General features: G+C 38.6%; 1 protein-coding gene across 2 annotated transcripts in view; it reads left to right on the forward strand.

Annotated features, from left to right (window-relative positions):
* LOC122165279 (katanin interacting protein) overlaps window positions 1-22530 on the forward strand; it is a 54648-nt gene that overhangs the window by 22301 nt on the left and 9817 nt on the right. For both annotated transcript variants that reach the window (XM_042828125.1, XM_042828126.1), the window contains 8 exons: window positions 1727-2600; window positions 8274-9005; window positions 9527-9735; window positions 12212-12287; window positions 15295-15472; window positions 17308-17473; window positions 22010-22167; window positions 22426-22490. In XM_042828125.1, the coding sequence (XP_042684059.1) occupies window positions 1727-2600; window positions 8274-9005; window positions 9527-9735; window positions 12212-12287; window positions 15295-15472; window positions 17308-17473; window positions 22010-22167; window positions 22426-22490 (2458 nt within the window). The remainder of the gene's footprint in view (window positions 1-1726; window positions 2601-8273; window positions 9006-9526; window positions 9736-12211; window positions 12288-15294; window positions 15473-17307; window positions 17474-22009; window positions 22168-22425; window positions 22491-22530) is intronic.

Below are 22530 nucleotides of genomic sequence, written 5' to 3' on the forward strand. Positions count from 1 at the left end.
GGGAATGCTTCACCTTGCATCCTTCATTTACTTCCCTTGAAGTCTGTGGAAAACAAGGACAATTTTAATCTGCAGGAGCAGGACAAAAGTAAGGGCAATCCATTTTTATTTATTTATTTATTTATTTTTTAGAGGTTTCTCCCCAAGTTTATTTGAAATATTGGGGCGTTACATAAATGTGTGCTGTGGCCTTGAAATTAAATTTATCTTATGCTATTAAACCTCTTTTCCTGAGAGCTGCCATAGTGCCTGTGGTATGTATGTCTTCATAATCTATGTATGGAATTGATACTTAAACGCAGGAATACTTTAGTTGCTCTCCAGCTGGATAATTTTACCTTTCAAGTGCTTGTTTGTATTTCATATCCATTATCCTGAGTTGGAGATCTTTTTACCCAAGTCCTTGCACAGAAAATGCATCCCTGTCCAGTTTTACAGTTCTTGCCTAATCTGGAGCTTTGTTCCAGTAGAGTTAAGTTTATAATTTTTGATTTATTTCCTATTGCTCCTTCTTTTCCTTTTTTACTTTGAAAAGTCAGGCAGAGGCAATGTTCTCTGTCCGGGTGAATTCACAGAAAAGCCTCTCGAGTTTTAAGCTCTGTCCTTCATGCACAAATGTTACTGGTGCATCCAGGAATACCCCCCCTGTTGCTTCATTGGGAAAGCACTACCCCAGCAGAGGCACCCTGTGAGGGCTGAAGATGCAAGCTGGGAAGGAATGTTAAAAAGAATCTTAAAACTATTTTCACCAAATCTCTTATTTTTCTCTCTGATCGTATCTACTTGCTAGTTTGGAGACACTGTGTCATTCTAGTAGTTCCGGAAGGAAAAAAGGCTTCCTCAGATGAAGTCTTAAGTGTTTGCAGGGTGGCTTTTTCATGAAATTACTTATTAATAATGGACTTCTCTTCCAGCACAAGGAGGTTACAGACTTTTGCATCAGTACTGGGGAAACCTAAGCGTTCTGTCAACCTTTCCCTTTGCATCTGATCACTAAGCAACTCGAAGCTCAGAAAGGGAGAACAGAGAGAATATTAATTCCAACTTCAAGTGAATAATAAAATAAGATTTTTAATGGGTGCCACAGAAAACAATCACATGGAGATTTACTGAGTGGCAGAGCTGTGTCTGACATAAAGGCCTTTTATTTATAAGGCTAGTTAAGTGTTTAAATAGGCTATGAAGGCATAAAGTTGTCTTATTTGAAAACTATTAAAAACAGATTTATTTGCGAAGGTATTGGTTATTTTACTTCCTTAAGTGCTAACAGGTGAATGAGAATTTTAATATCCTTTCCAGCCTTGCATTTCTATAAGTCTTTGGTGGCTTTGATGTGAGTAACTATTCACCCTGTAGTATAGATGTGAAATAAGTGGTGGTTCTTAAAGATGTTGAAGCAAAATCTATCCACCTCAGGAATTACATCCTGATCAAAAATAATTATATTTAATCTAGGTGTCTTTAAACTTTTTAAATGTGTTTATTTCCTAGATGTCAGCCAGAATGATTCGTAGTAGTGTCTAGCAGCATGGTTGATCTTTTTAAATACATTCTTAAATATCCCACAGTAGTTTTCACTTATTTGAGCTTTTCATTTAAGAGGTGGTTATAGGCATGTTACTTATACGAGCTTTTTAGTGCTTTCATCTCTTGGTCACAGTTTCAGAACAGTGATACCTAATATTTGAACAGCTTATTTGAAATCTCCATACCTTTATTTTTCCAGGACCTTGATGTTGGAGCGAAGAAGGTGAAGTTATATGTTGATGAGAGACTTGTATTTGATGGTGAATTGGAAAGAGCCTGTGGAGATCTCGTTGCAGACCGTGGCACTACAATTGATATTATAGAATGCAAGCAAGGTATAACATGTTCTTCAAATGAAGATGAAGAAGTAAATGAAACTGCAGTGAAGGATGAGGAAGTGGACCTGTGTTTTGAATGCTTACAGACAAACCATACATCAGTAAGCTTGAAATCTCTGCCAGAAGATCATCTTGAGGATAAGGTGAACTCAGTCAGCTTGACTAAGGAAAACTTATCCGGCTTAGAGGATGATCTAGAAGTGTTACCATCTCACGTTGGTATAAAAGATACGAAAGAAAGTGTGGTAGAAATTATTGATCATGATCAGTCTGATGATGAACTTCCTTTGAGTGGGCAAATGGAAAAGCTAACAGGAAGAAAACTGTCTGATTCTGCAGGTGCAATTCCTTCTTGGTTACACTCATCTTCCCAACAAAAAGAGAATCCTCAAGATAGTTCTGGTAAGCAGAAGCCTCCCTGGCTTGCTTCAGAACATTGTTTAGACTTGAAATTTCAAACACACTTGGATGTAATCACAAAGAGTTTCCCTGATCTGACTAATGAAGATGCCAAATGTCACAGAAATGAGCTGGGAAGATTGAGTAGTAGAAATGCAAATGGAGATGGGAGATCGCAAATGCTGACCAGAAAGGACAGTGATGTTGGCTTGGATATTTCAGAGCAACTTTCTAACAAGCATGGCTGCACCTCAGAGTACCCAACAAGTGGAAGGAGAAGTGTAAGAAAGCAGGGATTAAACACCATAAACCTTAGAAATGATTCAGTACTCAAAGGTAAGAGCTCATAGTAGCAACCTTAGTGTAAGGGCTGATATTTTTCTCATTTTGCAGAAGCACAAAATCACTTTGGTTGGAAGATGCTTCTTGTCATTGTCTTATCAAATCCCTTGCTTAAACAGTGAACTAAAACAGGTTATCCAGAACTGTGTTGGTGGTTCAGTGTTTGACTGCCCTCACTGTAAAGGCACTTTCCTTTTCTAACATTGAGTTTCATGGTTTTTAATTTCTGTCCATTGCCTCATGTTCTGTCGCTGAAGAGAACCTGGCTCTATCATGTTCATTCACTCCCACCAGGTATTTAGATGCATCAATAAAATGCCCCCGAGTTTCCTCCGGGCTGAAGATTTCCAGCTCTCCCAGCATACTCTCTTGGAGAGGTGCTTTGGTCCCTTAATCATCTTTGTGGCCCTGCTATGGACTTGTTCCATTAAGTTTGGTTGAAACTGCATGCAGTGCTTCCACTTTGGCATCACCAGTACTGAGTGGAGAAAAAAGATCAGCTTTTTTTACTCACTGGTCATTTCTGGGTGTATAAACAGTGGGATTTTAGTTGTTATTTGCAGTATTCAGTTTTTCTCATTTGTACTCAGCGATGCTCAGCCTCTCACCTTGTTATACGCTGAACACGAAATGCTCATTTTCTGAAAAATTTGCACTTTGGGTTAGTGCTTTAAAAATTATTTGGAGAAGATGAAGGACCAAATGTACAGTCTTGATATTCTGAAAATTGGCAGTCTGGCAGACTGCAGATGTTCACCGATTTAAATGAAAATCTGCAAAGTGATGAGGAAGAGCGTGACCTCAAGGTACTGAGTGACCTTAGAGTTTGTGTAGTTAGGTTTCTGTCTTTCTCAATGAGAATATATGCTGTCTACAGGAATTCGTACTATTGCTACTCCTTTCATTTCCTTTGTCTGTGCATCTCTCTCCTTTTTGTGTATGCAATACAGAAATCAGATACAGAGAGAACCAAGAATCCATTCAGATTGTGATCCGGTAGTCCAAAAATCTATCAACTTTGGGTATCATATGCTGTCTTGTTCTTGGGACTCTAGAAGCAGGATGTCTAGACTAGGCATGTTGAAAGAAGGTAAAATGTTTTGCTAGAAGCATGTCACATTTTGCTATGTAAGCAAAGCAGGTTATTTTTCTTTTAACTGAATTTCCAAAGAAAAAGCTGTAGCTTTCTGTGTTTGCAATTTTGCTCAGGTGTATGCTTGAAGAGGGGATTAAAAAAAAAATAGACTGATTTTTGTTGTTGTTGTTATGTCTCAGTGTTTTAACCAAACTTACGTTCCTGGATTCTCAGTTTCCTCTCTGTGACATGGGCAGGTATGCTATGTGTAGACTAATCCACGAGCCATGTAATGCAGCTCTATATTTGATAGACCTGATAGGTCTAAATCTCTCATTTCTATATATATGAAGCATAGAATTTAACAGAATCTGTAACAATATAGAATGAGAGATTTCCCTGCACTAAAAGCAGATTTGTCCGTATCACAAGATGGCACAGAAAGCCCCTCTCACTGTTACATTCTTACAACCTTTGTTTTGATGTGTGCCTAAATTAAGTGGGAAACTAATACTGAGGACCGATGCAGTGACCTTATAGCAACTTGGCTTGGCTTTTGACTTTTAAAATTCAAACTCTTTCTAGTTAATACTTGCTTTCATTACAGAAATTGTAAATAAATCCCACTCTAGTAATTTCTTTTGAGCTATAAATATAGTGGCAATTTAGGAGTTATGATGTCAACTATCATGATTCTTGTTAGTGTCCTCTAATTTTGCCCAGAGCAGCTTTAGTTATCTATTACTTAGAACTCTTAGCAGGAAGAAAGTGACAAGAAAGCTCTCAGTATGTGGTTGTCACTGGGGAAAATCACATCTTGCAACTTTTGTTCTTCCTATAATAATGTGCAGGAAAAAGTCATTTTGAGAGAGCATTAACAGTGAGATGGCTTTATGTGTTTCCTTAAGAATAGTGAATTTAAACTTCTACAGGGCTATGGGAACTTCAGTTTCCCAACAGAAGCATGCAACAGGGGGATTGCTACATGCCCCCATACCCAACATCACAGCTCTTCTTTGGTCATTAAATGAGGAATAATGAGAAAAATGGAAGTTAGAAATAGCACATAGAGGCACACTTGGCTTGAGTTACTGTTGCTATAAAAACATACATTTTTATCTTCTGAAACTGCTTCAGTGTGCAAAGCAGATGATAAAAGTATGTTGATAAAATTTGCGAATAACATAATTTGGGGTGTTATGAGTTGAGAGGATTGAACAACTGCACAGCAAGAGGAACTTGAGAACTGGAGTAATAAGAGTGAAATGTAGTGCAGAAGTACTGCTTGCAAGGGCATTTGGGGACTAATAGAGAATTAAGTTGTAAGCTGAGTAATCATCAATTGCAGATGATTGAGGAAAAGAAGGATCCTGGCTGAGTAGCTGATCACAGATTGACTATGAAGTGCTGGTGTGACGCAGGCATGATTATAGCGAGGCACTCGAAGGATGGATCAGCAGAGGCTTTTCTGCTAGTTAGGGAAATGTTAATATCTCGGCACAGGCACTTGTGAGACTTCAGTTGGAAAACTGCTGTTCTGATCATCCGTTTTCAGGAAAGTTGATTGCAAAGTGGAACAGAAGAGAGCATTTAAAATGATTTGGGAAATGAAGCGTGTGATTGCAGCATGGAAATATGATTGCTATTTTTAGCTGCAGGGAATAGGCATGAGATTAATACAACAGAGGAGAGAAGAGGAAAGATGTTGTTTTCAAGCTTGTGTTGCTCCCAAAATGTAGTTTACTGAAGTTCTGAGAGGAATTGCATGGCGTGTGTTGCTGGCAGAAGTAGGACATGAGATTTGGTGATTGAAGGCACTCGTCCAAAGCTCACAGGGGAGATTCATGTTAATGGGATTGTTATTTCTGGATTCCTTTGGATGGCATCCATCACACAATCAGGCATACAGAAGATTAGAGATGTGTCTAAACACCTGCAAGTGGATATTCTTTATCAAAGTTGATGGTGGGAATACTGTGACTTGTTCACAAGACTCCAATAAAAGCAGTATATTTTAGGTGCCAAAAGGAATGCCAGACCCTCTGAACGTTCAGCTGTTGACCTCTGTTTTCTTTTCAGAACTTCTCTTTTGCTGGTGCTGCTCTTTAATATAGCCAGCAAACTTGTTAACCTCCCATTGAAAATCACTCCAATTCAACTCTTGTGGAAGCTGTAATCTCTGCAGTGTTTGGAGTACTTAAAATAAATAAAAATAAAAAAAAAATCAAAGCCAGGAAAAGCCAATGGATATTGAATACGCTTCTATACTTCCCTATCCTGAAATTGTCAAGCTTTGCTATTTAAAGTGGTGAAGAAATATATAGTACCTTCTTTTACATTCTGAGAATCTGGAAGTACTGTTTGTGATCACCCACCCCAGGAGTGGATGTACAGACACAGATTTCAACAACAAAGTGATTTGCAAATGACTACTTTTCTCTGAAATCACTCTCTGAAATTTGCTTCCTTATTTGTATTTCACTTGTGAAATGGGGGAGAGTGGCCAGGTTGGTCTCCAGACTTTCATGCTTATGCATATGGAATACAATACTCTTTCAGGTAGTTTCCCATCTGCTTTAGAGTTCTTATTTTTATCTCAGTCGTCCCCTGTGCAATGATTATTGGCCATAGACAGATTAGGAACATTGCTTCTTTCCCTGTGATTCCAAAAACAAAGTTAAAAATTAGCCTTAAAAAGTCTTTTGGGAAAACATTATTTTGCATTTTATTGCAATTGGCATTTATTCTTGAAAACCATTTGTTTGACTGCACACTCAAGGACGTTGTACAGAACTGAAATCTAGCCCGTGGGCCTGTAATTGTTCAGTACTGCATTTGCTTTTCTTCATTTATTTGGAAAAAAAAAAAAAAAAAACCACAAAAATGACAACTTTATTGAAAATCGTAATTATCTGCTCTTAATTGTGCTGAGATGGAAATTAAGCAGCCCCCTGGTGGGGTCACGAGGAGAGCACTGCCCTACACAGCTTCTCTGTGCTGCCCCCACTGCATTCCCATGAGATCCATGGTTATCCCCCCTCTGCATCTTACCGTTGTTGAAGTGAGAAAAGCATTTGGGTCCTACATGTGTAGAATGCAACACTCGCCTCATCCTTGCTGAATGCTGAACCTACTACTTCTTTTCTCCCCACCTTTCTTCTTGTGCACCTGGCTGAGATACTTTCCCTTTTGCTGATTAATTATTTGTATTTGCTTTGAGCGCTGTCAGTGTAGCAGTTCTCCTTAGACCACCTGAGCACTCTGTATCTTCCTTTTGCCAGATGTGAGAATTGGACCAAACTGTCCTGCCTCTCCCACAGCCTCTTGTGTGTTCAGAATAGAGTTGCAGTATTTTACTGTACCTAGCAGAAGTAGAGCAAATGCAGTGCATTTGTTTCATAGTCTCTTCTGTTTCTCATCCTTCTTTCTTACATTGTTCTTCTTCATCTCTCCTCTTCCTAATTCCTGTCCTTGCCTTTCCTCCATCGACCTCTTTCCTTCTTCATCTTTCTCTTGTATTTTAAATAGTGCTCAGCAGTGAGGATTGCTAATACAGGTGTAATGCTTGGGTGGCTAAGATGCAGGAAACCTGTATGGAAGACATCTCCTATGCAGGATAGTGGCAGCAGAAACTGCAGTTGAAGATAGACTATAGAAGATGGTGGCAACAGCTGAAGAGAAAAGGGCCTGCAGTTGTGTACACCTGATGCTAAATGTATAGAAGTTACCATGCTAAGTTCAAGCAGTATTTATGCTTTCTTTCGTCAGGCCTGCTGAAAATAATCTTTAGGTTTGTATCTCTCCAGCCATCATTCTGAGGGTTTCTCAACTGCATTTTTAGGTTTGAATATCAATGCTGCTATGGAACCCACTGTATCTAAGGTGTTGGACTGATATTTTTTAAGGTTACATGAAAGTGTTACACATGTAAGAATTCTGATTTCTGTCAACATAAAAGCTTGCATCTGCAGCAGAGGAGTTGTATGAATAATTTTGTTTCTGTTTTTCATTGTGCTTCTCTGACCCCTTCCTGGTGGTCCATCCCCTCCATGGAATGGACTTTCTTATCTTATTTCTTCCTATTTTGCTGAAAAAGGAAGCACTGGATTTTCCCAGTAATGCTTTAGGAACTTAAACAGTTTAGCTCCAACTGTTTGACAGACCTCCTGCAGAAATGCAGACAGATGGTACGTTTTGATACTCACCCAATGAGTATCTCTGGGACTTTTTTCCAGGGGTCTTGCCCAAGGTCTTAAATTATGAGAATTGCATAAACATGAATTTCTTTAAGTATTAAGTCAAGAATTGCCAGTTTAAAACTGTAGTTTTGTTTATTGTTTATTGTTGCTTTTTAATATTAACCTTATTATTTTCATTATGTCTAAATGGAAAGGGAAATAGTGACATATAGCCTTTATAACAGAGGGGCAATATAAACGTGCTCATGTAACAGAATTTCATAGTCAGGGGAACACAAATGTGACCTGCGTAGTCCTGGAACATCTACCATTCCATATTCTTGGAACATCTACTGTAGTGGTTTGCTTCCAGTTGTGTCAGTATGTTAAATGCATATGTAATGTTGTTTTCAGATGAGGACTTGTCTATCAAGGAAGTTGGCACATCTAGAGCAGAGTGGCACACTGAACAAGAACACACTCTGCAGGAGTCCTGGAACTCATTGGTGAAGTTTAATTACTCCCATCGTGGCCGAATCTCTAACCTGGATTTTCAGGGGGATATCTTCGATGAGTTTCTCCATCAGCAGAAAATCAACCGGCTGGGAGAATATCATCTGATGAGAAAAGAGGGAGTTCAAGCACTACCAAAAAAGCAAGAAGAAAACTCTGTGGAGGCACATGATGGAAATGATTTTAAAATACCCGTCTTACCTTATGGGCAGCACTTAGTAATAGACATTCGAACGACGTGGGGAGACAGACATTATGTTGGTCTTAATGGAATTGAAGTTTTCAGTTCTAAAGGAGAGCCTGTTCAGATTTCAAAAATAACAGCTGAACCACCTGATATAAATATTTTACCAGCTTATGGCAAAGATCCCAGAGTAATAACCAATCTAATTGATGGGGTAAATCTGACACAGGATGATATGCATCTCTGGCTAGCACCGTTTACCCCTGGAAAACCTCACTTTATCTTTATTGACTTTGTGAATCCCTGTCAAGTAGCTATGATTAGGATTTGGAATTATAATAAATCTCGCATACACTCTTTTAGGGGTGTGAAAGACATTATAATGATGTTAGATGAACAATGCATCTTTAAAGGAGAAATTGCTAAGGCTTCGGGAACCTTGTCTGGAGGTATGCTATAATTTCTTACTTTGTGGAAGCAGCAGCACAATATAAACAAATACATTTATCTTGTTTGTTATCTCTTTACTCTTCAATGCAGATTGGGGATTTTATATAGTACTTAATCCTTTTAATTTCAAAATGTAATGCAAAACTATCTAAGGCATTCTCTAATGATGTTGTGAATTTTAGTAGCATATAGAGCTAATTTTTATTCATAATGATGTCTTAAGATCATATTTCAGTAACCTCAGATAGTCACTAGATATTTGTAAGTTGCAGGTTTTTCAGTTTTCACAGATAAGATATTTTGGAAAAAGTGATAAGCTTTTTTTCTCATCTTCAAGGTTCGTCTGCTGGGCAATTAAGGTTGAAATTGAACATAACTGTCTCGGTAGTCAGTTCCTATTCCCCATATATTATCTTTAACCACCGCTGTAGATTAAATGTGAAGGACTGAATAGCATTTTTTAGTACTCTAAATATTCTTCTACATAGCTTCTCAACTTAATTCCATATGTTGCCTTCAGCTCCAGAGCACTTTGGGGATACAATACTGTTCAGTACTGATGATGATATTCTTGAAGCTATATACTGTTATGATGAGACATATGATGGAGAAATGGAGAATGCCAGCTCTCTGAGATATGAAGAAGAGCTAAAGAGGCCAACAACAGCTGATGGGGATGGAGATGAAAGACCTTTTACGCAAGCAGGGTTAAGAACAGAGGATCAACAGGTAGGGATCTCTGCATTCAGTACTCTTATAAATGTGTCTTTCTGAAATATGAGGTAGAAATAGGAGGTGCTGATTTCTGTGGTGCTGTAAAACTCTGTAGATGGACTAATAAAGCTATCTGTGTTTTGAAGTTATTTTTTTTTCATCAGCTTAATAATTCATGGGAGTTTTTTTAAGCCCAGAAGTTCTTCCACAGTTTGCTTTCTCTGTTAATGAGGCTACCAGGAAGGCTTTAAGGGATCATACATTTCTTTTTTTTTCTTTACTTACTTGAGCAGAGAGTACAGGGTTGTTTGTTTTTCTTTTTTTTGTCAGGGTACTCCTGAAGATTTATACCACTGTCAATGATTTTTACCTTACATTTATTCATGTAGTGAGTAGTTCTGTTCCCCGTCACTCCAAATGTTGTTTTCCCCTATTTTCCACACAGTATGCACTTGCTTGTTTCTTTCTCCTTGAATGAAATAGCTGAGGTGGGATAGGATCTAGCATAATGTCATTTTATATCTTCACAAGTTCTCCTTTATTTTTTCCTCTTTTCTTTTCTAACTAGCAGCTTCACAAATCTATATCCCTTTTGCAGCATTAAGGTGTTCCTTTCTATTCCATAGAGTAGGTATTTTACTGCTGGAGGAGGGCTGTATTTTCATGCACTGCAGTCTTGCTTCACTTCATCCTAATGGCCCAGTGACTGAGCAACAGTCCTGCTTGATTTTCAGCTTAAAGTGGTATGGTGTAGTCTTTAAACTGCTTTCTATCTTCTTGCAATGTTGATGAGCACCTGCTCTTTCTTCAATGAGGACATCTTTTTCAGTGGGACACTCTTGCACAACTGTGAGGAGATGCAAAACTGAATCAAAACTCCAGCTGGTTCAGTTAAAGTACTCCTAACATGAGGTTCCTAACAAGCCTTGTGCTGTTTTCAGGCCTGGGTGGTCTATCTTGACCTATTCTGTTGACTTACATGACATAGGGAAATGCTCTGGTCTTGCTGTCTCAAGTCAGAGACTCTAACCCTTTGACTCCTCTAGGTAATAGTGGTGAGTTAATAGTGACACCGTTAACTGTTTCCATCTTCACTTGCATCACCTTAAACTGTTTGGATGCTTTGTGTAACGCAGGGTTTCACCAACACAAATTGAGGTTCACCTTTCACTTATTGATCACTTGTTCATTGCTAGCATTCACCCAGGGCCTCTTTCATTGCAGAAGTTCAGGCGTGGACTCCCTGATCCTTACTTAGATTCTGCTTCTCTTTTCACTGTTCATCTGTGATGCTTTTCTTACTCCTTTTTTAACTCTGAAATGTGCTGAATCAGCAGTGGAATAGCAATAGCTATTCCAAATGAACCTCTGATCCCTCTGTCATTCAGTATATGCTAGGACCATCAAGATTTTCTGGATGTGTATGCTATCAGAATGATATGAATCTAGATGATTTGTCTTCCCCAGCATAACATCATCATTCAAGCTAATATTGGGTTTGAGCAGTCTCTGCCTGTTGATCATTAACCCTTTCCAGCTGTTACATCTTCAGTGGACGAGAAAGTGTATTTACTGCACTGACTTTCAGCTCATAGCAAGGCATCTTACATTATTGTCAGTATTATCTATGGTTATTTGTCTTTTATCTCCTTAACCATGATTTCATTTAAGGGAACCATTTCAGAATGGTCACGTTTAGGAGCTTGGTAATGATTTCTACTTCTTATTTCTTATCCATTAACTCCTATTCAGTGATGATATTTTGTTCTACTGTAAGGATCTGAGAACATAAGTAGGTCAGTGTTCACAAGGAGTGTTGAAATAGTAGAAAATTAGGCTAAATCTGAAAGAAAAGATAGAGGGTAGTAATGGAATGGAGGGAACTGAGTGGCCAAGAAATGAGGAATAGGGAGAAAAGAGCTGATAAGCCACTTTTTATGGTCTGCAAGAGAAGGCTCAATAAAACCAGTACCTTTACTAAGTCCACAGATTTTGATATTCAGTAGAGTTTTAAATAGTAATTACCAGATTGGTCTTGAAAAGTTGCTCTGAGAAAAAAGCATGAGGCCTCAAAGATGGAGTCAGTGTTCTATGACGTTACCCTCAGTAACAGAGTTGTTTTCCGTCTTTCCGTCTTGTGTGGATTGTGTGTTGCAGGATGTGGTTTTCTTGGAGAGACTGAAACTGTGTGATGGCACTCTGTGAGGGCTTAACTTCCATCTGCAATTCCATCTGCAATTCTTGTCTCTGTGACACATTTGCAGCGTACTGGCAATGCTATGTGTCATTTGCTAATGGCAGTCTGCAGGTACAAAAGAGCCTTAATTTCAGACTTTCCAGGAAGAATCAGCCCACATTAGGGAGTCTCCTATTTAACATTCCCATATGCACTAGCTAAAAATCCCACGTGAACAAAGTATATTGCTTGGGAATACGTCTCTAAAATACATATCTTCTGCATGTTCATTGCGCATCTCGGTTTGTTTTTTAGGTGCAAAAGCAGGCAGTTCTGCTGGATTCTCTCTCTGCTTGTACACCCAAGGAACCAGGAATATTTACTGGAAAGTGTAAGTTTGTTCTCTTTCACTTTCTGTGTATGCTGCTTCCTACCCCTGCTAATGTTATCAAGGAGGATCTGATTTGTCGTCTGTGCAGACCTTTGTGGCAGATGTCAGGTCTGGAATAAAGAAGAGTAATTGAGTATTTAAGGCAGAAGTTTGTTGTGTTGTTTTTTGTGGTTTTTTTTTGTTTGTTTGTTTTGTTTTGTTTTACTGTGGAATTTAGAACACTATGTTGTAACAGATGGCATTTAATCTTAGAAAATAACACTAGCCATTTGCTTAGTCCTTGAATGGGATTTGTGGTAGCTGTGTCCATTACCAAGTAATTCTCTTCCAATCCTACATATTTATTTAGACTGATTTTCTCAGATGAGATTGACAATAGAAAACCTAGAGAGAAACTAGACCAGAATGTTGCATCTGTACTGAAAGCACTTGGTTTGTTGATACTGCTCAAAAAACTGCCACCCTTTCTGGGTCTTCAGGTTATTTTCAAGAGAGCTTCTGAATGGCCCAGAAGTACCAATTCCTGCTCCTTTGACCCAGCAGAGGGGAAATTGGCTTGTTGGGCATGGTGCATGTAAAGCATTTGGCAACCTGTGATGTACTCTGTGTAAATATACACAATACAGTTATTCAGCCACGTATCTATGGACTATTCCTATAATCTATGAAGTTCATCCATAGCTTATAGATGGATATACATGTTTGTCATCAGTTTACATTTTTGTGAACTTCAGATGCCTTTCCCTCCTTCCATTTTTCAAAGTGGGTGAAGCAGATAGTGAGGATGCAATTCAGAGCTCAGCAGATGCAGTCTCTCATACTGACAAGATATTGTTAACTAGCTGATTGGGCTAACTTGTCTCTACCAAACAAAGAAATCCTGATTCCCACTGAGTCCCTGCAGAGAAAGAGATGGAGAAGGTCCCAGCTGTGGTAGAAGAGTAGCTTCCCTTTTACCCTGAGGGCAATCTGACACAGGGATTGACAGAGTTTTTGAGATCTGAGGGCCTGGAGGCATTCATACCTCCACTGAGTGGCTCCTGGGAGACTGATCTAATAGGCAGGAGTTAGATCTCCAGAGGTCCCTTCCATTCTGCATTAGCTTATGTAGAATTTGCCTATGTGCTGTTCAGAATGTGAATACTAACCTTGTGTGGATAGCTGCTAGATCCTATCTTTTCCCAGTCTGTTGGGGAAAAAAGAAAAAAAAAAAAAAAAGTATATATACCTATATATTTTTGCCTGAGAACTGTTGCATATTTCTATAATAAGAAATGGCCTTGGGAATAGTAGCTAATATCACTGTAGCCATGGTTCTAAACTTGTCAGTTAATGGAACTCTTTACTTCTTAGCGTCCTTGCAAATATGAAGAGATCTCAACACCCGAGTGAATTTATGTGTACTTAGTCTCATGCAAATTGCTACTGCTATTTATAGGTAATTGGGCTGGATGGCTTAACAGCTCTAATGCTGTTTGTTTTACAGTGCATCATGACTATTGGTGCTTCATTAGACATTGTCCAACTTGATTCTCTCTGGGCTACATTTAATGTATGAAATGAAATATTTTAAATTTACAGTGGTGAATTTTTATGGAACCTGATTAGACTGGAATATTGCTTGTCGTATCTGTATATGCTCTTGATATTTTTTGGAAAGCGTGAAACAGGTGGACCTGAAGATAATTTTATGTTGGTGCAGTATTTTCTTTTTAATTTCTGGAAATGCGGGGAAATCAACAGTGCTGTTTTTCAGTGGTGCTGTGCCATTAGAATGCTTCCACGGGTACAGTTTGGACATGAAGTTAGTGCATTCAATGCAATAGTAAACCACATCTTCTTTCAGTGTATCTATGACTTGGTGCTCTCTAAGCAATCTACTCATGGGATTTATGAGAGACTGAATTTACATAAGTCCACACAGTCACCTAGATGGCAAAAGATAACAGATAGCCTTCAGACTAATAGGTCTTCTGTTTCTGCATAATCTCAAAATCTGTCATGTCTCTACTTAAATGTATTATTGAATTACTGTCACTCTGCAATCTGAGTAATGAGACACTTGATAACATGGTTGATTGGAAGCAGTATAGTTACAAGTGAACAAGATGTCAGCAGCCCACTAACAGTCCAACACAGATTTACGACAGTTACTGCACTGTTATGTTGGGGGTAGACAAGCAAACCAGAACTATCCAAAAGCAGGATATACAGTTATTTAAACAAATAACACGTGGTGCTAATTAATGGGAACTGCACTTATATAGTGTATATATGGAGTACAGAATAAATATTTAGCTCAATAGAAGTTGTGTTATAGGAAGTAATGATTGGACAATACAGAGTACAGAATGGAAGGAGTTTTGGCTTAAATTCAAACTGTTGGCAAGTAGGCAGCCATGAATGTATGATAATCTTGATCACTAGAAAACAGTGATGCACGTATTATCTACCACACTCTACTTAGCTTTATTTAGGATAGTGAGGTCATGTGGCTGGCCAGTGCTAATTGAGTCTGATCTTTGAATGAAGTGGGTTCAGAGGCAGACTATGAGCTGTTATTTGTGCCAGAGTATGAGCAGTTGGACTTAGTGCATTAAAGGGTCACAGAGTGGAGAGTAAGTAGATCCAATAGAGCTGCTAATGGCAGTGACAGACCCCACTCAGAGCAAATTGCTAGGTTTCTGGCTCGCTTAGGAGAGATAAGAGAAGCCTTCTGCCCCCAACGATGTAGGTAAATGCTACAGCATTTTACTGTGCTTTTATCCATGTTGTTGTGAGTGCTCTGTATTAACCCATGGCACAAAGAGCAGCTTTTGAAGTGTTTGAGATGTGGGTTTGTAAGTAGCAGCGTTCATTGTTGTTCTGCTTTTTGGTTTCATTTTTTTATCTGCTTTGTACCAGTGAAATTGATGCTGATTACCCTCTTTTGGAGGCTTGGGCCCATGCTTTAAACTAGTACGCATGTAGGTATGTATGTATATTGTATGTATATTCTTTTACATAGGCCTGCAACTGAATTTTACTGTGACTTGGGGAGATCCTCATTACCTTGGACTGACTGGACTGGAAGTGATAGGAAAGAATGGACAAGCATTAAAAATAAGTACGGAACAGATTTCTGCTTCACCCCAAGACTTAAATGATCTTCCAGAGTATACAGGAGATTCTAGAACATTAGAAAAGTAAGTAGTGAAAGGGGGAGAATAGGTAGAATAACAAGTAATTTCTTCAGATGTTTTTTGTGTGTGTGTTCTGTAGCATCTGTCTGTGCATATGGAGTAATGTTTACGCAGCATTTCTGGATAATTGCAAGGAAAACTTTCAAGTTAGCGGAGAGTAAGAATATATGAGGGAATTGCAAGTGTAGGTGCTGCTCTCAAATTCTGCAGCTTTTGTTTTTATAATTTTAATGAAGTCTTTGCTTCCCCAAATTATGTATGTACATAATGTACAGAAAATCTCTCCTGTAGGCATCAAGATCAAAGAAATCTTCCCATGAGATCCCCCATGATGAAAAGGCTCCGGTGGTGTAGTCTGGAGAGGCTTTGATGGACCCAGATGCAAAGAATTCATTTAACTTTTCATTCGGTGTCTTCTCTGGTGCTCCTTTTAAGCCTAGTCATCTGTTGATCCTACAGAATTTCTGGCAAGCTTTTTGCTCCTGATATGTTTGATGGAATTTTATTTATGGTGCCTTTTGCTTGCTAGCCTACATATTCTTTCTTGGCATGTGCATATACATTTAGCCGTCCAGAGTTTATGATCCTATTGATTTAGTTTGTTTGATCATGACTTTTGGTGAAAGATGATTTGTAATAACTTTCTTTATCCTGCCACTAAGCTGGGCTGGCTTCTATTTTGATTTTATTTAATTTCTTTTTTTTAAGTCCTTTTTCTTTTATCTGTCTTAGAGAGATAAATTTGTTCTATGTTTCAAATGCAACATCCATAATATCCTGTCTGATATATGTAATGATTTTATTTTGTTGCTTTCTTGCCTTTTTTTTTTTTTTTTGACAGGCTTCATTTTTACTTGAGAGCCTTTTTGAGCATAAGACAAAGGGTCTTAATTTTTTTTTTTTTTTTTTTTTGGCTTTTGATATTTCTGTAAGCATGTTGAGCACTTCAGTGCTCTTCAACTTAGCATTTGGAATGAGTCCTGTGTAGTATTGACTGTTCAGGACTAAGTCAAGTTCTGTCTCTTTCTTATGGGCTCTAATCAATTCCTCTGTGAAAGACTCATTATTCATATCTATTTCTTGAAGAAACTGCCAAATCTGGTACTCGTTCTTCTATTACACTTTAAAACAGTATGCACATAGGGCAGTGTACAAAAGTAATTACAGTAGGGCAATTGAGTGATCTTCTCCTTAGCTCTTTGTATACCATACTTTCTGGTAAAAGTCAGGATTCCAAAATGGGGAAATAATGGAATTGAACTTACCTAGTCAGTCTGAGGTGTGCTGTTATGAGAAGATGTTGTCATATTGTAGAATGGTGGGAAAAAGGGCTGTTCCTTAATGAGCCTAATGAGAGCTGATAAAGGATGTGAACAAACTCTGCTCCATCTCTGGGCTCTTCAGATACCATCTCAGTCATGCTCAGTGTAGAAATATGCTGCTGACTGCCAGATGAACTAGTTTAGGCATGGACCTCTATTAATAAGTTATAAAATGTCTGGGACTGAGAATTTTGCCTTTAGTAATTTTGGTGCAGAGGTACCAAATGAGCTTTTCTCTGCTTGTTTGCTCAGGGAAGAAAACCAAAGGATTTTTCTGTTTTTCTTCAAACAGAGCCAACTAAAGGAAAATGTTGTTCCCCCCAGCCACTCCATCTTTAATTCAGCAGTTCTGTATTACTTTTTATGTTTAATGTGCTTTTTAGTTGCATGCACATAGGTACGATAATGGAATTGGTAAGTAGAAATAAGAGGAAAATTGACACCTAGTAAAACACCTGTTTTCATGAGAGGAGCAGGCTTTTCCTTTCTGTCACTAATGGATTTTTCTCCTTGTAGGTTAATAGATGGGACTAATATTACAGCTGAGGATGACCATATGTGGCTCATTCCTTTCTCTTTTGGAGAAAATCATCTACTCACAATCCATTTTGATAAAAGTGAAAGTATTGCAGGGCTTCGTTTCTGGAACTATAATAAATCTCCAGAGGATACCTATAGAGGGGTAAGTAAAAGAAAAGGAGCACTGCCAGCAAAAATATACAGCGGTGCATTGGAAAATTGGTACTGTGATAAATGAATATAGCTGCCTTAATGGAACACCATAAATCTTTCTAGATTGTCTGAGTCTGAGTTTTGTGGCAGGTATAATGCATTTCTGTCTCTGCAAACAGCAAATATTGAAAAAAAGCCAGAGACAGTTTAAAGAAAACTTCACAGATGATTTTTCTAAGAGACACATAGTAGCACATATTACTTTCAAGATATATGATTCCAAAGTGGTATCCTCTCACTATCTGGTATTTAAGTCTCCCATGTGATTCTTTATTTCCTGCAGCACGAGGAATGATAGAACGGGGGGCACTTCAACAGCAATTTGGTGTAGATAAGTTGAAGAAAGCAGTATCTATGTATAAACTTGTGTTTTTCTCTGACTATGGGGATCCTTTTGTTTTTGAGCATCTTGCTTTTCTGAAGTCTGCCACTTAAAATAAAATTAATATTTAGTAAATTGACTGTAAATGCTATTGAACTATTTGCTTAATTGGTAGCATTTGGTAACATGATAAATAGAGATTTGGTAAGTCTTTATAAAATTAGGAATGTGATGAAAAGTCTTTCAATGTGCACAATGAAACCCCCAAGCTCTATCTCTGTGGGCATGCAGTGCAATTTTCAAATTTGCTTTCATTTTTCAATTATGTACTATGATAGAGTTTATGGTACCTGAAATCTGTGTACTTCCCAGGCAATCCAATGGAAAGCAGTAGGTGATGGCAACATTATGCTTGGCTAACATGGATGAATTTACATGGATGAATGTTAGGCTCATCAATCAGTTATCAAGAAGCAAGAGTCTCTGGGACTCAACATTTGTTTTGGAAAATTGATATCTTCAAACAGTTTGGCTGATGTAGGTTAGATAAAATTGCACAGTGTACCTCCTCACTTATTTTCCAATTTGCTTATTTTAAATTTTCTTAGTAGATAAGAAAATTGTTCCTGTGTGTGAAACTACAGAGAGACAACACAAAAAATTTTAGGAAGTTTCTAGAATGATCCAGGCCTCCAACTTTAGGGGTTGGAGGCTTGTGCTTGTGCAAGGGGTTTTTCAGCCTGGAGAAGTCTGCGAGGTGACCTGATAGCAGCCTTTCAGTATCTACAGGGGAGCTGCAAGGAAGAAGAAGACAGACTCTTTAGCAGGTTCTGTGGTGATAGAATAAGGGGATATGGTTTCAAGCCCGAGGAGGATAGATATATTTTGGTTATAAGGGAAATATATTTCACAGTGAGGTTGGTAAGGCAGTGTAGCAGGTTGCCCAGTGATGTGGCTGATGCCCTGTCCCTGGAGATTTCCAAGGTGAGGCTGGATCAGGCCCTGAACAACCTGATCTAGTTGTGCTGTCCCTGTTCACTGCTGGGGAGTTGAACTAGATCGCCTGCAGAGGTCCCTTGCAACTCTGAGGATTCTATGATTTTAGATAGTAATAAATATTGGGGAACTACTTTTCTGTGTAAAGTTACCTTCCACAAATGAATGTTCCCTCTCTGAAGTTTGGCCTTGGCCTCTTTTAGTTCAAGCACGGGGTGTTGCAAAATGCTGAAGACTGGACAAGGACTCACAGAGGTTCGGAGGGTGACTCCTTTCATTTTAGCCACAACTCCTCTAGAGGCTTCAACATTTGACGTCTCGTTTTTGTAATACAATGCAGTAACCCAACGTGTTTGACTTAAGGGAGGGTTCAGGAGCATTATCATATAAACATACCCCTGGGTAATCATGTTTTTTAGTAATATTGCTTAGTTAATTTGTATGATTGGGCTTAAAGGGCTTTCTCCCCTTTATCTCCTTGAGAGTGATATGGCACTGGGGCAGCATGCAGTGATGGGGTGAGTCAGTTTGAGAGACCCACAACAACCTGATTTACCTTTGCAGGCTTCTCTGAGCAGGAGTCGTGACTGGAAACATGCAGAAGTCCCTTCTGATTTAAATCTTACTGTGATTCTGTGTGCATAATGTAATACGAAGAGCAGCCTATGTAGTGATGGGGAATATTTTGCTTTCCCATTGTAAGAGCAGGTCTTCCCAAGGCAGAACAGGGGGGAGAAGTGTTTGTACATGAATTGTCAAACAAAATCAAGTTTCTGAGTGTGTGTTTGTGTCTGAGATATTAAAAGGGCTAAAAGATTTCAAGGATTTGGCTATTTAACATGCAATTTGGTCTTTGGAGACAAACCTAGGCAAGAAGAAAGGTGTATTTTTACAGTTTATTTTGCAAGGTAGCAAAGGAGGTGAGTCTGACAAAGTAAGTGTGCAGGCAGCTCACCTCTAAGTCCCCCAGTGAAGTGCCATTAAAATGCTGTAACAGATGAATCCTGTAAAAGAACGAATAAAATAACATACTTGAAAAACTGAGGATGCAGGATATCTGCTGGGCCACAGTTAAGAGGCTTTAGACCATAGAGCTGGGGTATCATGGCATCTGTTTTTCAAAGCATTGCTGTTCTTCTAAGAAACGGTCCCTGGACATGAGATAGAATGATTTGCTAGGCAGCTGTAGACTGGTGGATTCTATTCACAGCTTTAGAATGAAAGGGTAATGGCAGTAAACTGTCAAAATGAAGGCTTGTATGCTATTTCCAGCTCTATGAAAAATTACCTTATGAAAGCTTTGTTATGTGATTTGTAAAATGCTATGTGTGATGGTTGAGTGCCTCCTCAGATGATGAAAATTACTTAGAAATGAGGGCTGTAAAGGGCACATAAATATAAGCAGCTGTGGTGTAATAGGAAAGATTTCATCTCTAAGTCTCCAGACTTCCCATTCAATACATGTTCTCTAAACTAAAGTGTATTTCAGTGGATTTTTCATTTCCTCTCCCTAGTCTGGCAGCTTGATTCAGCTGGAAAGTACCATGCAGAAGAATTTCTTATACACAAAGTGTATTTCCCTTATTTTCTCCCAAGCTTATTAAGGATGAAACCTGCAATAGTTATTTCCCTCTGCTTGCTGCTTTCTCTCCTAATTTATCTTCATGCTCTTTGGAAGTGAAGCAAGCACCTTGCACGGTCCACTACCTCAAGTTTTCAAATTGAGAAATGCTTTTGTAAACAAACAAAATGCACAAAAAAGTCCAAACAAACAAAAACTTTCTGAAAAAGATTTACTTCTGGTTTGTTGCACTTGCAACTCACTGAAATGGTAATTGACAAAAAATTAATGGCAAACTGCAAAATATGAAAGCTGCTTTGAGTTTCAGGCTTTGTAGGAAACCTGAAGTGTTAAGTTGTTCTCAGATTGACATCTCAAAGTAAATATTGCTTATGTTTTAATAAAAATACTAATAACAGATGATGAGAACTACATATTTCCATACAAAACTATTCTCAAATAGTCATATATTCATCAGTAAGTATAAAATCTGAAGATGACAGAACTGAGTCACATTACCTTTAGACTAAATTAAGTCTTTTTTGCTAGCTAAATGAATCTATTCTCATTCAGTCCATTAATCAGCAGACTGCAATCATAGGGCCAGTTATAAGGCTATCCTGTTCTATTTTCCAGGTATTATTCCTTCCTTAAGCAGTAATTAGTGACATATTCAGTGCAATACTTTTGATTAACAGGAGACTGTATTTAACGTACCTTAGGGCAAAATGCAGTGATAATTGTTGCTGCATGATGGAGTTGTTATGTGACTGTGATCATGCACACAGCTCCAGATGGTGTTAATGGGGGAGGATGAAGGGGCCTGAACTTCTTCATCTTCTGATCCAGGTATGGCTGAATTATTTGGTTTAACCTTCAGAGTTTATATCAGATGTGCACACATCTGTGACACAATTGTGGCTTGATCCTTTTTTGCCTGGTAGAGGTACCTTTTCTTTATTCATATGCCCTTAGGTTATATACAGCACTGCTTGGTGGATGAGTGGGCAGGATCGTGGAAAAGTCCAAATGCTGCCTGCCACACAGATGAGTAGAATGGTGAAACAGGTTTTATACAAACATGGTAGAGACAGAATAGGGCTTGCTCATGAGAGATCACTAGGTTATGTGATCTCTTCAGCCAGGGTTGAGCAGTCAGGGCTGATCTACTATTGCATTCAGGTGGATGATCAGCGACTAACCATCTCCTCAAATCACCTTTGCAACATATGCTGACTTAAAAGCTGAGTCTGTAGTCTCTTGATACGTGTTCTCCTGCAGCCCACAGATTTTCAGTTTACTGAGGTCTCTGGAGGTGCAGTGAAGGAGCTCTTCCAATCATTTGTATTTTATTTTTTATCTTTTTTTTCCTCCAAAATCGTAAGCTCTGCCACTTGCATCAATCTTGATAGGTAGTGTCAGCTGTGATGTATTGAACTGCACTGGGTTGCAGACTGGGTTCTGCTGCTCTAGGCTTCCTTTTGCCAAGGATGTTACACTATAGAAGAACGGAACAAATACTGCAAAATTACAGGAACAATCGTTTCAGTCTCTGAAGTGAATGCATTGCATTGGATTTATATTATGATTTTTCTTTCTTAAACAAGGCAAAGGTAGTCCATGTAATGCTGGATGGTCACAGCATCTCCCCACCAGAGGGCTTTCTTATCCGCAAGGGACCAGGCAACTGCCACTTTGACTTTGCCCAAGAAATTCTCTTCCTTGACTATCTGCAGCCCCAGCTGATGAACAGAGTACAAAGGAGGTACAGTAGCATATTTTTAGTATCTGAACCACTCTTATTTGTTCAGTACTTGTATTCTCTTTTGAACCAAATCTGTATGAGACACCTGGATGAAATGGAATGTTTTATGTAGATCAGAAGACAATCTGCTACATAATCTGGAGGGGAAAGGTACATGTGATGGCTTTTTTTTTTTTTTTTTTTTTTTTTAAATTCTGTTCTTTCCTCAGTGAGCCAAGAGTACATAAGTAAACTACTTTGTCTTGGTTATTTTGGCAGGACTGGTTCAAAGAGAATGGAACAAGCTAGTATGGACTATGAAGCACCACTCATGCCATGTGGTTGTATCCTCCTCTGCCATTTTCTTAGTACATAACTGAGGTA

The sequence above is a fragment of the Centrocercus urophasianus genome, unplaced genomic scaffold, assembly GCF_019232065.1.
Source record: "Centrocercus urophasianus isolate 14NV4802_14NV808 unplaced genomic scaffold, USGS_Curo_1.0 seq_29, whole genome shotgun sequence".
Classification (NCBI taxonomy): Eukaryota; Metazoa; Chordata; class Aves; order Galliformes; family Phasianidae; genus Centrocercus; species Centrocercus urophasianus.